The sequence below is a fragment of the Austrofundulus limnaeus genome, unplaced genomic scaffold, assembly GCF_001266775.1.
Source record: "Austrofundulus limnaeus strain Quisiro unplaced genomic scaffold, Austrofundulus_limnaeus-1.0 Scaffold246, whole genome shotgun sequence".
NCBI lineage: Eukaryota > Metazoa > Chordata > Actinopteri > Cyprinodontiformes > Rivulidae > Austrofundulus > Austrofundulus limnaeus.
In genome coordinates, this window is record NW_013952648.1 from 591,681 (window position 1) to 605,876 (window position 14,196).

At 37.1% G+C, this 14,196-nt stretch overlaps 1 protein-coding gene across 1 annotated transcript in view; it reads right to left on the minus strand.

The window, feature by feature from the left end:
• Positions 1–958: 958 nt before the first annotated feature.
• npm1b (nucleophosmin 1b) overlaps positions 959–14,196 on the minus strand; it is a 23,274-nt gene continuing 10,036 nt past the window's right edge. Inside the window, exons 8-11 of the mRNA XM_014020271.1 lie at positions 12,454–12,552; positions 5,580–5,660; positions 5,426–5,500; positions 959–2,917 (exon numbers count right to left, since the gene is read on the minus strand). Coding sequence (XP_013875725.1) covers positions 2,873–2,917; positions 5,426–5,500; positions 5,580–5,660; positions 12,454–12,552 — 300 coding nt within the window. The 3' untranslated portion in view covers positions 959–2,872. The remainder of the gene's footprint in view (positions 2,918–5,425; positions 5,501–5,579; positions 5,661–12,453; positions 12,553–14,196) is intronic.

The following is a 14,196-nucleotide window of genomic DNA, read 5'->3' on the forward strand; positions in this document are numbered from 1 at the left end:
AAGTCGGCCACAACGGGGGGATTTCCACGTGCCTCTCAGCCGTCGTGATTGCAATATAAAATTGTGCGTCATGCCGTGGATGCATCCGCTCACATCCGTGTGCCTACGGGGGAAAAAAGCTCTTCAGCTGACAGTGAAGTAATGCTTAACTCACGTTTCAGGTAAAGGCTTAATTAATTTATCCCATTGGGAGATCTGGATTTAATGTTAACACCTGGGCTTCAGTGCCACCCAGTGGTGATGCAATGATGGTTATGATGTGGGATCCTGCAGGAATAAAGCAGAAAAAAAAAACATTTTAATTAAATTGATTTTAACTTGAATAATTTATTTTATATCTACAGAATAAAACTCACTTTTTCTTGGTTAACGTTGCAGTCCTGGTTAGCTATAACCAGGGATGGGTTGAAGCCCGGAAACTTCTGATTTGTTATGATGTGAAGATTTGGAGCCTAAAACTTAATGTTAGTGGATCACAACCAGCTTTTACATATTTATACGCACAGTTGTCACAAATTTAAAACTATTTGTTGTTGTGGTTCCAAGTTGATCTTTTTTTATCTGCAAACTTTATCCATTCATATCCAACACCTTATTATGATGCTACCACCACCATGCCTGATTGATAATTTTGGGATCAGGAAAAGTAATTCCTCTTTTTTTACTCGTCCAATCTAAGTCCTGGTATTTGCGCCTTAACAACTTGATGTTTTAATCCAATACCACATAAAAAAACTAAAAAACACCAAAAAATCTCAGCTGTTAAGTCCATTTTTTAAACCAAATCTTTAAAAATGTTCATTTTCGAATTTCTACCACTAGAAATTATTGGTTATGGTTGAAATTCACTTATCAAGAAACCAGAAACAATTTTAATTGGGCATATTTAGGTAGAAATTACAAAATAATACAGAAAAAAACTATTAGAAGTAGAGGGGAAAAAAGGACAACAGATCAATATTTTGAAAAAGAAAACACTTTAATAGCAAATTTGAACATACATTTAAAAAATAGGGGGCTAAATGTTCCTAAGACACAGGAAGCAAACATTTAAAACAGTTCAGCTGCCAGCTTTTTCAACAAAACAAGAAGATCATTCACAGAAAATAAAGTTAATCAAGTCTTAGACGAATTAGTAGAAATGACTGACAGTTTTCTTTAAGCATTTTAATTTTTTTAAGCCTTAGAAATAAAAGAGACAAACACTTCAACTCCAGGAAAGGCTTTAAAGTTTTAGCTTTAGGGAATTTATCGATTTATCGAGGTACTGATAAGGTACTCATCTAATCATTTAGGTAAAGAAGCCTACAACTAACCAAATCTTAATGTGGAACCAAAGTTTAGGAAACGTTACAGCAAAACAGATTTCATCAGGGTTTTAACAAAAAAAGAGTCGCTAAAGTAATTCTACAAACTGAGAGACACAACAGAGCTTTTACATGAAAGAGCGAATTACAGTTTAACAAATCAACATTTCTTCAGCGAGCTTGTTGAGAAACAAAAAAATAGACAGAAGCAAAAGACACTTACTGGCTGATGATAGGAAATTATCGTGCTCTTTATTAGCGGTCCTGAATATTACAGCTGAGACTTCTGAAGACACAATCTGCAATCAATTTCTCCTTTTATGTTGTTTAAAAAAAAGAAAAGAAACAGTTTAAGAAATGAAAACTTTAAGAAATAAAAAGTGAAGGATCTGTTGAGGAGCCTCTTGCATAAAGCAACAGGAAGTGATGAAACCTCAACCTCGCTTTCAACAACCGAGGAAGAAACCATCCAACCGGACAGGTACACCATATAATCCTTCTTAGTACTGCAGCTGGTTTTGTGAGTAGGATTTCTGTTTTTAAGTCTTTTAGTCAAATAAAAACAAGATACTGTACTGTGCAAACATCTTCAGTCACCTTCACGTTGTTAGATTTTGCCTCAGTGATGCTTTTAATTGAATTATTTGAAACATGAACTTATTGCAATGATTTACCAGATCATCTGAAAGTCTATCAAAGTCTTTCTGTGACAGTGGGGTTTTTTCCCACTGGTTGTCTGTTACTGAAGCATCATCCAGTTGATCCACAACTATAGACCAATGGTTCCCAAAGTTAGGGTGTGGACCCCTTTGTGGGTCATGAAACATCAAGTGAGGGTCCCCAAATGATTTGCAGACAATTTAAATGTAAAGAAATTGGTATTAGCAAAAGTCACCATAAATATGGAAAAATAATAACAATAATAAATTAATAAAAGTAGTTTCAAGGTTATTAGGTTTGCTTATATTGTTATTTTGTCCATGTTTAATACAGGTGTTAGCAACGTTTGCAAATATTAACCAGTAAAATCTGGGATCGCAAGTTTGTGCAACTGTTATTTTGTGGGCCGGAAGCTAAAAAGTTTGAAAACCACCGCTATAAATCAAATCACCTCATTGTTACTGGTTTAATTTAAATATAGCAAATAAAACAGGTTATATATTTGTGAAGTTGGCTGTTATAAAACACCAGTTCATCCCTTGAGTTATAGCTTAAGTGTTACATTCATTGGGGCAAAACGTTTCGGAAAATGGTAAAAAAAAAAAAAAGAAATAGTGAAATCCATTAACAAATAGTAGATGATCTGGAAAATTTCAAGAACATAAATGTATATTTAAACAAAACAGTACTTTTGCTGATACAAAGAATTAACCGCCCGGTTCACATGATGTGAGGAACCAGCACAAGAAATGCTTTGCATCTTTTAAAAAAAAAAGTGTCCGATTCTATGATTTAAATGCAACTTTTCCAGCCATAGACCTCAGACGTGTTGACAGGATAAGAGTGTGTTGACTGGGCCTTTTAAAAGTCTTGCAGGAAAACACAGAAATGCTTCTGGATAAACGTTACTTCTTCTGTGTTTGCAGAAAACTCCAGAGATCTTTGACCACCTGAGGAAGGTGAGGGGAGAAAGACAGAGAGAGGAGAAAAAACATAAATCATCTAAATGAAGTGCTACACAGAACGAGGCACATGACTCACTTTTACTACAACATGAGTTTTGTGCCTGTTGCCTGTGGGAACGCCGCGTTTGGATGGGGCTGGTGGGGAACGACGAGGGGTTGGGTGGGGGCAGCAGCACATACCAGAGCGTATGACTAGGTGCTTCAGGTCTGACAGATCTCAGCCTTGGCTGATGAAACCAAAGCACTTCCACAGATGTTTCTACACACTGGGATCAACAAGCTCGCCCAGACCCGGCTCCACCCCCCCCCCCCCCCCTTCTGCCTGTCCACCCAGCCTGTGTCGCTCTAAAGAGCTTCCACCTGCTCTTTTAACTGTGTAGTTCAAATCCTAACAGTTGGGATGGTCTGTTTCAAGTGATCGCCTTATAAGGAAGAGCTACCCTAAAGAGGGTGCTAAAGACCTGCGCAAAGACTTGTTTTTCTTAACGCATGTTCAGACTTACGTGATTATGATTATGAAGACTGTGTGTAAAGATAAAGTGCATCAGTATTTTTCTTCATGGATAAATGTGTTTTTTTGAAACTGCAGAAAAGTGACTACAGCCGTCTTTAACTGTGCAACAAGTTGACAGATGTGTTGTAAAACTGCATGTCCTAAAGATGCATGTCTTTGACTGTGGCTCCTCCGAAGGTCTCTGTAAATCCTGTAGCTCGCGTGGGCCGAAAAGGATCCATTGGACCCGTCCTTCAAATTGGGGCAAAAGAAGGACACATTTGTTGGCCGCATTGAAGGAATCTTTGAATTTGGACAGCCTTCGGCGCGGCGCTGTGACGTAAGCGGCCGACGAATTCGGCCTTCAGAAGACCCAGCCTCTGGATTTGGACACAGCCTTTGTGTGATTAAACAGTAGGGCTGTGTATGTATCATGACACTGTGGTGTTTTGTTTCCATTGTTTATTGATTTATTTTTAATTGTAACACACATCAATGTGCCAAATAATGATGACCCTCAACTGCATGTTTAAAACTAACATTATAATTTAGTGAATTTAGAGGGGTGTTTCACTTTTTCTGACTTAGTGATAGCCCTACTCATAACCAAACACAGAGCATCATGCAGCCTTCAGAACATTAAGTGTCACTGTGTTATGGTGACATAAAAAAACATTTGTCACCATAAGTTCAAAAGTTGACACTGTAAGTCAGATTACATGGACATATGTTCTGTATATAAAGAAAACCATCACTTCCTTGTCATTACTCTTCTTCAGTGATAGAGCTTGGTGACGTTTCAAACTGTTAAAAACTGCCACCAACTATTCAGGAGGATTATTACACTCCTAAAGGTTGTTTTACTGTGTAAGGGGTGTGTACAGCAGGGTGGCCAATGGAGTGGCCAAAGATTTGTCTATGCATGGCCACCCCTGGCCACCCCCTGGCTCCGCCCCTGAGCTCGCTACTGTTGTTGTGTGAAAAAAAAAGTTAACGTTGCTGCAAACGATTCACGTACAGTTGCTCTGATCCTCCCGGTCAGTGAACCAACCAATGATTAGCAAAAGCTGACGTCAAATTGGGTCAGCCCAACTGGAACCACAGCTCTCGAGGTTCCAGAATCAGGGTGGACCTGGACCAAAAGGGCTGATGCAAAAACACCAAACCTGAGTTTGAACCCTGGCCGTACATCAGTGCAAAAATGCCTAATAAGATATATCGCAATATTTTGCGATAATGTAAGCAAGGCGATATATCGCCATTTTTTTCTCCCACAAGTTATAATTTTTAAAAACTCAGTATGTTTTATATTTTTTCTATGTTTAATATTTCTTATTTCATCCATGTTTTCAATGAAATGTTGCTGGGGAGAGGGATGTCTGGGTTTCTCTCCTTGACGTTTTCTCCGTGATCCGACCCAGCATAAGTGTTAAAGATGGACAGAACCATCCATTTTACACACCTAGAAAGCTAGTGTCTATTTTTAGTGCCCTGAGGGGATTAATCTAGAATAAGTGTAGAGGATTCTGTTTCTAAACTGAGACGATATGCAGCATTAGACAAGATCTCAGCCTATCGTTTAATCGTGGAAAAAAGACTGGTACCATTCACATAAATTTCTTCATTCGAGCTTCCAAAGACTAAATCCAGTAAATCACTGAGAGTGAGTTCGCCTTGGCAGGCGAACTCTCAAAAAAGCCTGCTGAGACAATGAAAATATGTATAAAAATGTTTACGAGGTACTGTAAGGTATGAGGACAGAGTGAGGAACAATAACACATTCTTGGGGATGCACCACTGCAAAGAGCTTTTAAATGTAAAGGCGTGCATAAATGTGCCCACAGCTACAAACACGGAGCAAATGGAGAAATATTTATTTAAAGTCTAACGATACAACACCCTTGGCTAATAAAACTAAACGCTCTGATCGTAGTAACACAAACAAACGACAGATATCTTAGAAAACCCAATCCCAAGTGATTCAGAACTAAGTTACTTACATTTTTGTCTATGATTTTAAAAGAAGTCCTCAAGTAGTTTTCAAACTTCTGCTCTGTCTTGGGTAGTGGTCTCCCCTGAAGAAAAGATCCATTTAATCAAAATCTTACCAATTATTTAGAAAGAATAAATAACAAATTTTAATAATAGCCGTACCTCTTTAGCTGCCGTTGACAGTTTATTCTTCACGTCAGACAGAGATGGAGTTTTAGGTTTATCTTTTCCCTGGGAAGGTGTCTGAAAAAAACAAAACAATATTTTGGATTTAAACTAGCCTTGTCGTTAAGATAATGCCTCGTTATTCCCTCTTCTAAGTTCAGTTCTCAGAAGAATTTTTTATGTTTTTGTGTTTTCATTTGAAGGAAAAACAAAATTGCAACATGACATGTGAACTATCAATTCATTTGTTGACCACTAAGCCGTCTGGACTGCAGTCCTAACGTGACCCGTTCAGTCTGGGTCTGTGTTTACAGGCTTGGCGTTGGCAAGCAGCTGGACCAAGATAAAAGCATTAGAAATGACAACGCATTCTTGCTTAATTACATAATCTTTTTTTAAACAAATACACCAGGTACAAATTATGTTTTTTATTGTTTGCAATTAGGAGACTTTCGGGTGAACAATACAGACAGTCAGTTCTGGTTTTTTGTTTTTTTTTCTAGTTGTGGAAAATTACAATGACTGGAAATGAAAGTGCAATCATCATGTTTGTGCTTTGGTTGTATCAAACTCTGGGCTTTCTGTTCAGCTGGAATGAATGATCAGCATTTTAAAACATTTCTGCCACAAGCAGCTTTTATTTTATTCTTTCAGCAACATTAAAACTGCTTCTTCGTCCAAACTTGATGACTTTCCTGTGTTTGGGAGGATGAGAGCAGAAGGAGCACTTCACTTGCAGGCTTGTGGGCGTGCAAAGTACTGGACAGTCGAAAACCCAGAGGTCCCATATTAAGATGTGTCTCGGTGTGACACGCATGCACGCACACACGCCATATGGTGCGACTGCATGCTAAACAAGCTACGGATCCTGTCTCTACATGCAGCACAAGCGTGGAATCCAGCAAAATTGCAGGGTTTCAATGATAGGAAGAGGAGCGTTTGAAAGGCAGCAGAAGTAATGTACAGAACAACCCTTTAACCAGCCAGGAACTGCAACAAAAACATCTTCACAAAGACACAAACAGCGTCCCACGTACTACTTTTTTCTGTCCAACCATACCTGACACTTAAACACTGCATTTAGAAAATCCAAACCCATTGCCTTTAGGGGTTCAAAACCAAAAGGAAAAGGTTCAGTACTGGTCCAAGAATCATTTGTCATTGGGTTATACAAAYAACAATATAAGTATTTTTATATTTACTTTAGTCGACAGGTATTTGTTTTTATCTGACCACTTCCATTCTTACCTCTTGTCTGTGCTTGACTCAGTTGCTGTTATTTTTTGATCTACAAGTTCAGCTGGGCCAGAATGGATAAAAACTTAACTAAAACTAGTCCATTCTTTGTACAAAATGTTATGGACGGCTGAATTAAAGTAAGTTTGATTCGTAATCCTTCATATAATCAAAGAAAATGGTGGCCCACCCTTTCTTTGTTTCAGTTTTTGGGGTTTGTTTAGTCTTATCAGCTCTCTCAAGGTTCTGGTCCACATTGCCTTAGTTGAGATTAGGACTTTGGACCATCGCAGCACTTTGACTCCTTTATTTTTCAGTCATTCTGATGTAGATTTGCCAACATTTGACAGTGGATTACTTTTTTTTAAGTTTATTCATTTTCATTTAAAAAACAAAACAAATACTATACAAAACAAATAATACAAATCAAATAAAACGAAAGGCAGCAGAAAGACGAAAAAATCGTATTAACTGCCCCCCAAAAAATATATATAAAATAAATAAATTCAAACAATAATGATCTTCAAATAACAAAACATAACAAAAAAAACTTTCCAAACAGCTCTTTTGAACACACATTATACAACTTCATATTTTTTTGAAAAACTAACTTTTATCATTCTCTTAAATAAATTTATTGAGTCAGCATTTTTATAATCACTTTCCAGATTATTCCACAGTCTTATTCCTTGGACTGAAGTACATCAATCCTTCAAATTTGTTCAAATTTTGGGCTTTACAACCATCTCTAGCCCCTCAGGGTTTTAATCATTTACTCTCGACAAAATTTAATTGGATATTTAAAGGTAACACATTTTTATGAGCCTTATACATGATCTGCAAAATATTATGATCAACCAATTCATAAAATTTCAATGGTTTCAACTGATAAAATAATATATTTGATGGGTGACTGTAATGTTTTCTGGTGGTAGTTCTTATGGTTTTTTTTTCTGTAAAATAAAGATGGGATTTGTAGTTGTTTTACATACTTTCCCCCAGATGTCAATACAATAAATTAAGTGTGGAACAACTATTACATTACATAACATAAACAACGACCTGTCTGTAAATAAGTCCCTTACTTTATACAATACAGCAATGGATTTGGTTATTTTTGTTCTTAAGTTATCTTAAGTGATCTACAGGAGAGTTTATGATTGATTCGAGGACTACAAGGTGACCAGGTCCTGTGGCCACAAAATGAGCCCAAATCATCATCTTCATCCCACCATGCTGACAGTATCTACAAGGTTTTTTTCTTGATATTTAGTGCTTGATTTCACAGCCAAACATCTCTACTTTGGTCTCATCGGCTCAGAGGACATTGCTCCATAAGTTTGGTAGTTTGATCAGATGCTGTACAGTATGAAAACCAAACCTGTGATGCCAAGTTTTATTCTAATAAAAAAGTTAAGTTATATTYAAACCTATATAAAACTAAGCCCCTAAAAAACAAAAGCATCTTAAAGTTGAGACTTATAATAAAACACAGGTGCATTAATTTAGAAAAATGTGGCCTCTTTCTTGTTAAAATGTGCAATAATGTGTCCCTGAGAGATCCGCATTTTACAGCAAAGATCAAAAGGTTAAAAAAATGAACAAAACTTTGAAATAAACATAGAACCGTACACAAACACACACTCACACACACTGCTGGCTCCAGGCCAAACAAATGCACCACATATTTATTATTTACGGGCAGCTCTCCACTTCCAAAGGACAGCTGTGGACCTGAAACAGCTGATAAACACACAAAGCCAGCAAGCTTTTTCATCTGAGCCAGACGCTGATTAAAGACGGCACAAGACATTGAACTTAATCACAAGCACACTATCATTTGATGCAATTTCTTGCCTTCAATCCAGCGCAAACATAGCTGTGACACATTTGCTCATCAAGCCTGTCCAGGATGAGTAACTGTCATTTTGGAATGTGAACTTTTAAGGCTCATATAATTGAAGAAGCCGTCGAGACAAAGGGATCTGTCACCATCCCTGTATGAATTATTGGTCCAACAACCAATAAATGTAACCAATATTAAGTATGAAGGAAAGTACAGCTTATACTACAGATTTAAATGATTATAGTTAACTGATTCTTTAGTCTGTTTTGGAAAAGAGAATCTAAAGACTCCTGTATTTTTGTCAGTTTTGGACTGACAGGTGTACTCGTTGGACTGACTAAACTAATTTTCTTTATGTACGTCTAAATGTGTTGAAAATGTTACAGGTCCAAGAAAGAAAACAACCTTACAGAAATAAATAAAGCACCTGCTAAAGAACCTGCCAATCAGTCACAAAAACAATGACTCACACCCTTTTGGGATACTGCCGAGTGACGCGATGTACGGCTTTACGATTGTGACGTGTGCTTCGAGGCATTGGCTTCTCCAAACCCATTAATCATAAGAACACCAGCTGGAAGATTGGGTTGCCTCAAATCTATACAACTCGAGTTAGCTGGTTCTCACATTGAGCCCGTCACACAAGAAGGTGCCGCGGCACGCTGGGCTGTGAGAGGTGAGAACTGTGGCGCTGGCAGCAGATCTGACAAGCCAATCTAATGACCAGTCCCCTGCATTTAGGGAGAAAAAAAAAAAACAGACATCCACGCCCGCTTCCTCGCTCCTCAGGGGCATCTGGAAGCGCAAGCTGCACCAGACATCAAACACTCGTAATGAGAGCAATTGGGAGAAGGTGTGTTCAGGAAGTGAGGGATGTGAAGAGGTTGTAGAACGGGAACAGTTGTGAAGTGGTGGACAGGGGATAGGAGTAATAAAAGCTCAGAGTGTCAGAAGATTAAACCGGCGGGAACGGCTTGTCAGTTCAGTCGTCCGTTGAGCGTTGCGCAAATCAATGTGCCATGTCTCGACAACATCCACACTAAACCACACAGCAAGAACATCGTCCCTCTGGGAAAAACCCTTAAGCTTTTGAGTTAAGTGGGGTTGCTGCGATTATTTGGGCTAGTCAACACAATCAAACGGTGTTTGGCTTTGATAAATCAGCTATTAACTTTAAGAACAGTTATTTATGAAATAGGAAACAATGCGTTATGTTTAATGGTTTTTGTTATAGATGCACGATATATCATTTCGGCCAATGTTGGCCATTTTTTAGCATATCGGTATCGGTCTAGTAAGTAAAACTGGATCGATATTGTCATCCGATATTGATTTCCCACTTTTTATCTTTGCGTTTCTGTTTTGGGAAGAGAAATGGTTGGTCGAGCAGTATCCGTTTGATCGATTATCAGCCAAAACAGCCATATTAACATTGAATATCGATTTAAATTTAAAATTTTCATATTGGTACATCTCTAGTTTTTGTTCAAATATTGTGGCTCTTCCATGTGGGGTTCCACAGGGCACCTGCTTTGGTCCTTTGCTTTATAGTATTTTCTATTTAATATTCTCTTTTACCGTTATACTACCTCTGCCCAGAATTATTGCACAAAAAATACAATGTATCGAGCCATTTCTTACTGGAACATGTAGCCTTCAGAAAACTCATTTATTYATAATCATGTAAAATTTACAAAAAGGTCTAAAAAAATCTATTTGTCATAATGAAGTACAACTCATCGAGTTGATTTTAAGTCATTTAATTGAGTGTTTCTCCTTTTTGTTTTATGGATTGTATTATGTTGAAGTGTTGTAGCTTGTTCTGTTTTTGAAGTGTTGAAGTTGGTTGTCTTTGGGGATTTTTAGGAGGTGTTTGCGCAGGATGTTTTGCTGTGTGTTTGTTGATTGATTTGTCTTAATGTGGGGAAATTTTATGTTTTTGTTGGATCCCAAGACAAAWAGTCTCTGCCAAGGCAGCAACTAATGGGATCCTATGAATAAACAAACAAGTAARCWTWAACTGCCAACATCAGTATTATTARTCAACATAAAAATCTTAAGACTTTATCTTTTAGTTTCTTAAACTAATCAAATGATTAAAAAAAGTTTAAAATACAGTAAAAGAAAGTAAACTAGTAAACTTAGAAGTGAAACTGATCTCAACCCAACACCTATTATAATAACTGTATAGATATTGTTTAACAGGTAAACAGGTAAAAATTGTTTAAAAGTAACTTAAATCAGTAGGCTTATAAATTATACAAGCAAAAAATGCAGTTCATTTATTATGTTAAAGTTCTAGACTGGCTTTTAAGAACATTAATCAATATTCCAGCCTTCAATATGCAATTGTAATTAGTTGTGTTGTTTGTTTTCCTCTTCTGTCTGATAAGCAAAGCCAAAAAGTTAAATTATTTCTCTCCGGTTCTAAAAATATCACTACAACATGCTGAATATTTAAGATTTTTAGTTTAAATACAGAATAAAAGCCAATTTGCATATCTTTTGATTAACTGACATAAAAATGGCCGAAGGTGGCAGCTCTATGCTTCAGAAGTTCTGGATAAGTGTTCGACGTGACAAAATCACAAATCTTTCTGTCATGACCTCAGATAAGTATTTCCTCATGTGCCAAGACTGTAAAAGTGAGTAAAAAAAGTTGTGTCTTTAGTGTACGTTCAGTTTCATCCCAGGCACAGCTGTGCATTCTATGATGTGATACATGTTTGCATCACTGTAACGACACACAAACCTTTATCCGTTCAAGATGGGGTTTTTTCCACGGTAATGTTTTGTGAAATGTGTAAACAGCCAGAAAATCTTGGTCATTTGTGTTCCCTGATACGTACAACACGGGGGGTGGGGGGGCATCAAAGGTGGCTGCAACTCAAGACGACGGGGTCAGACCGAGGGGTCGCAGGTTTAAACCCTGCCCCGGGAGACATGCTAAGAGGTCAGGTGTGTTTGCTTAAACAGAAAGAGTTCAAGCTTTAGGTTCGGAGAGGCGGCTGTCCAAGACAGTCTATCTAAGAAATTAACTATCAGGTTGAGCTAATTGCTACACGCATATCACATTCTTCCACTTTGGAATTTGAAGGCGCGCCAAGTTTCTTTTTCTTTTTTACCTCTCTCTCTCTGCATTTTTTGCATTTTTTTAAAGCGCAACTGGCAGGAACCTGAGGCGTAAAACTAAAATCATGCATCAGATTTTTGAACAAGATTTTTACATGCTCATAACATTAGTTTAATTATAAGAAAGAGCCGGTAAGTTTATCTTTAAACCTGCTGCATGTAGAGAGAGGAAACTCTGATTTATTCATGGGCAGTTAATATCTTTTCTGCATACGTTTGCAGCACAGTTTTAACAAAATGACATTTTTATTGCAAATTGTGTGTTTTGCTTAATTTTAATGATAACAGATTTAAAAAAAGAAAATGAACAAGTTGGCTGTAATTCTTTAGTCCATTTCCTCGAAAAGCCCCTATTCTGGATAATTAARTCTTGTTCTTATTTACAAATAAAATAAAACACTCTGCTGATCTCAAGCAAATCTAGACTGCAAAAACAATAACTTATAGAAAGAGAAGCGCCTCCTAAATCCACCAGTGTGAACTTTTGTCAAAGTATCACCCAGCGTTCCCTGCATCTCAACAAACTTTCTATTTTTAACATTTTTTTTAAAGAACGTCACCAAATATAACATAACTGATATCTTATGTATCTTATAATAACTGCCAAAAAATTATGTTAATAACCACAACTAATAGAAAGCAGTGGTACAGCCTTACCTTAATCTGAGGTTTGGTTGCTGATCCAGACGGTTTTCCTGCAGGGCCGTTTTGTTTCACTGGCGTCTTGTTGGCCTTTTTAGCTGAAGATTCTGGGATCTGAGGAAACAAAAAATTAAAAAAAAAAATAACTTTTCCAGCTCAATTCATCCAAGATATTTAGTGAATAAATTAAAAGCTAATTGTTTTGTTTTTAAAATGTGCTCAGGATGTAATGGTTATTTTCGCCATGTTTGCTGGTGGTGTTCTCCCATTTTATTTAAGTAAATATAACATTATAACATAACTCTTGTTTTAACTTCTGTACCATTATCTTTTGACATTATCACCAAAAAAAAAACAAACCTTTTTTTCCCAAGCAGCCATGCATAGAAAACACTAGAAATACTTAGTAATTTCTCAGCAATCAGCTATTTAGTAACCCAATAACCTGTCATTGTTCTCCGCTAAGCAGGCCTTACCATCAGGTTTACACCGCTGTGTAATTACCTTGTAATAGTCGAGGCAAGTACCTGCATTTCCTGAGCACCAAACGTTTTCCTGCAATTGCAGGTATTCACATGAGAAGAAGTTAGAAGTGTTGCTGCCTGCACTGACAGAACGGCTACAATTCCACAAACAATTCAGTCACATGGGTTTTTGATGATTAGATTTTTAATGCTTTTTAAGCTGAAAAAAATGATGATCATATTATACTCGAGATCATATTATACATGAATAAATACGGTAACTGCAGTCACCTTCATGCCGCTTAACAAATTTTACGTAAGTTTGCGGAAGTTTACAAAATTTACGTAAAGTTACAAACGAACCAGGAGCAGTTTGTGAAAACATCCCACAACCACAACTGCTGACGCTGTAACATCACTACCTTCTCCTAAACAAACCAATGCCGTGTATTCTGTATGTGTCTTCCTCTGGTTTCATTTTAAAAAACTGCGTTCACCCTCACATCGCTTAAGAAGTTTACGGAAGTTTACAGAATTGTGTAGAGTTACAAACAGACCTGAAACGGAGTTTCTGGAAACAACACACAAAAACAGCTGCTGAAGCTGTAACAAAACGACCCACCTCTATCCAAGCCAGGAAAATTTATTCTGTATGTGTCTTCCTCTGGTTTCATAAAATAATTGCAGACGCCCACACACTGCTTATGAAGTTTACAAAATGTATGTAGTTAAACAAACAACAGCTAATGAAGCTATAATATTGGTACCCTCTTCTATCCAAGCCGGAACAATTCACTCCTTAAGTGTCTTCTTCTAGTTTCATTAATAACTGCAGTGGCCCATAAAATTTACGTTGCGTAAAAAATAAATAAATAAATAACTTTCAGCGGTTCTACGCTAAAGGCCCACTACAATGTCACAATGCAATATTTTAGACAACTTATGCCAACACACAATATTTCTACATTGAAGACAGTATTTAAAAGAAATTACCGGTAGCCTCATTTGGAAGTATACTGTACATGCTGTAATGCTAACAATTCAATCAAATATATGGCCTGTACAAATGATTTACTCACAACAAAATGTTCATAAGTTGGCATAAGTTGTCTAAAACAGTTTGTTCCCAAAGTTGGGGTCAGGACCCAAAGCGGGGTCCCGAAACATCAAGATGGGGTCCTGAAAAGATTTTCTGAATTAATTACATTTTGTCTTAGTTGTTACAAAGGAGTGAGGTTAGTRTATTTAAAATGGATAAATGTAGTATAAAAATATTGTTACTATGCCCATGTTT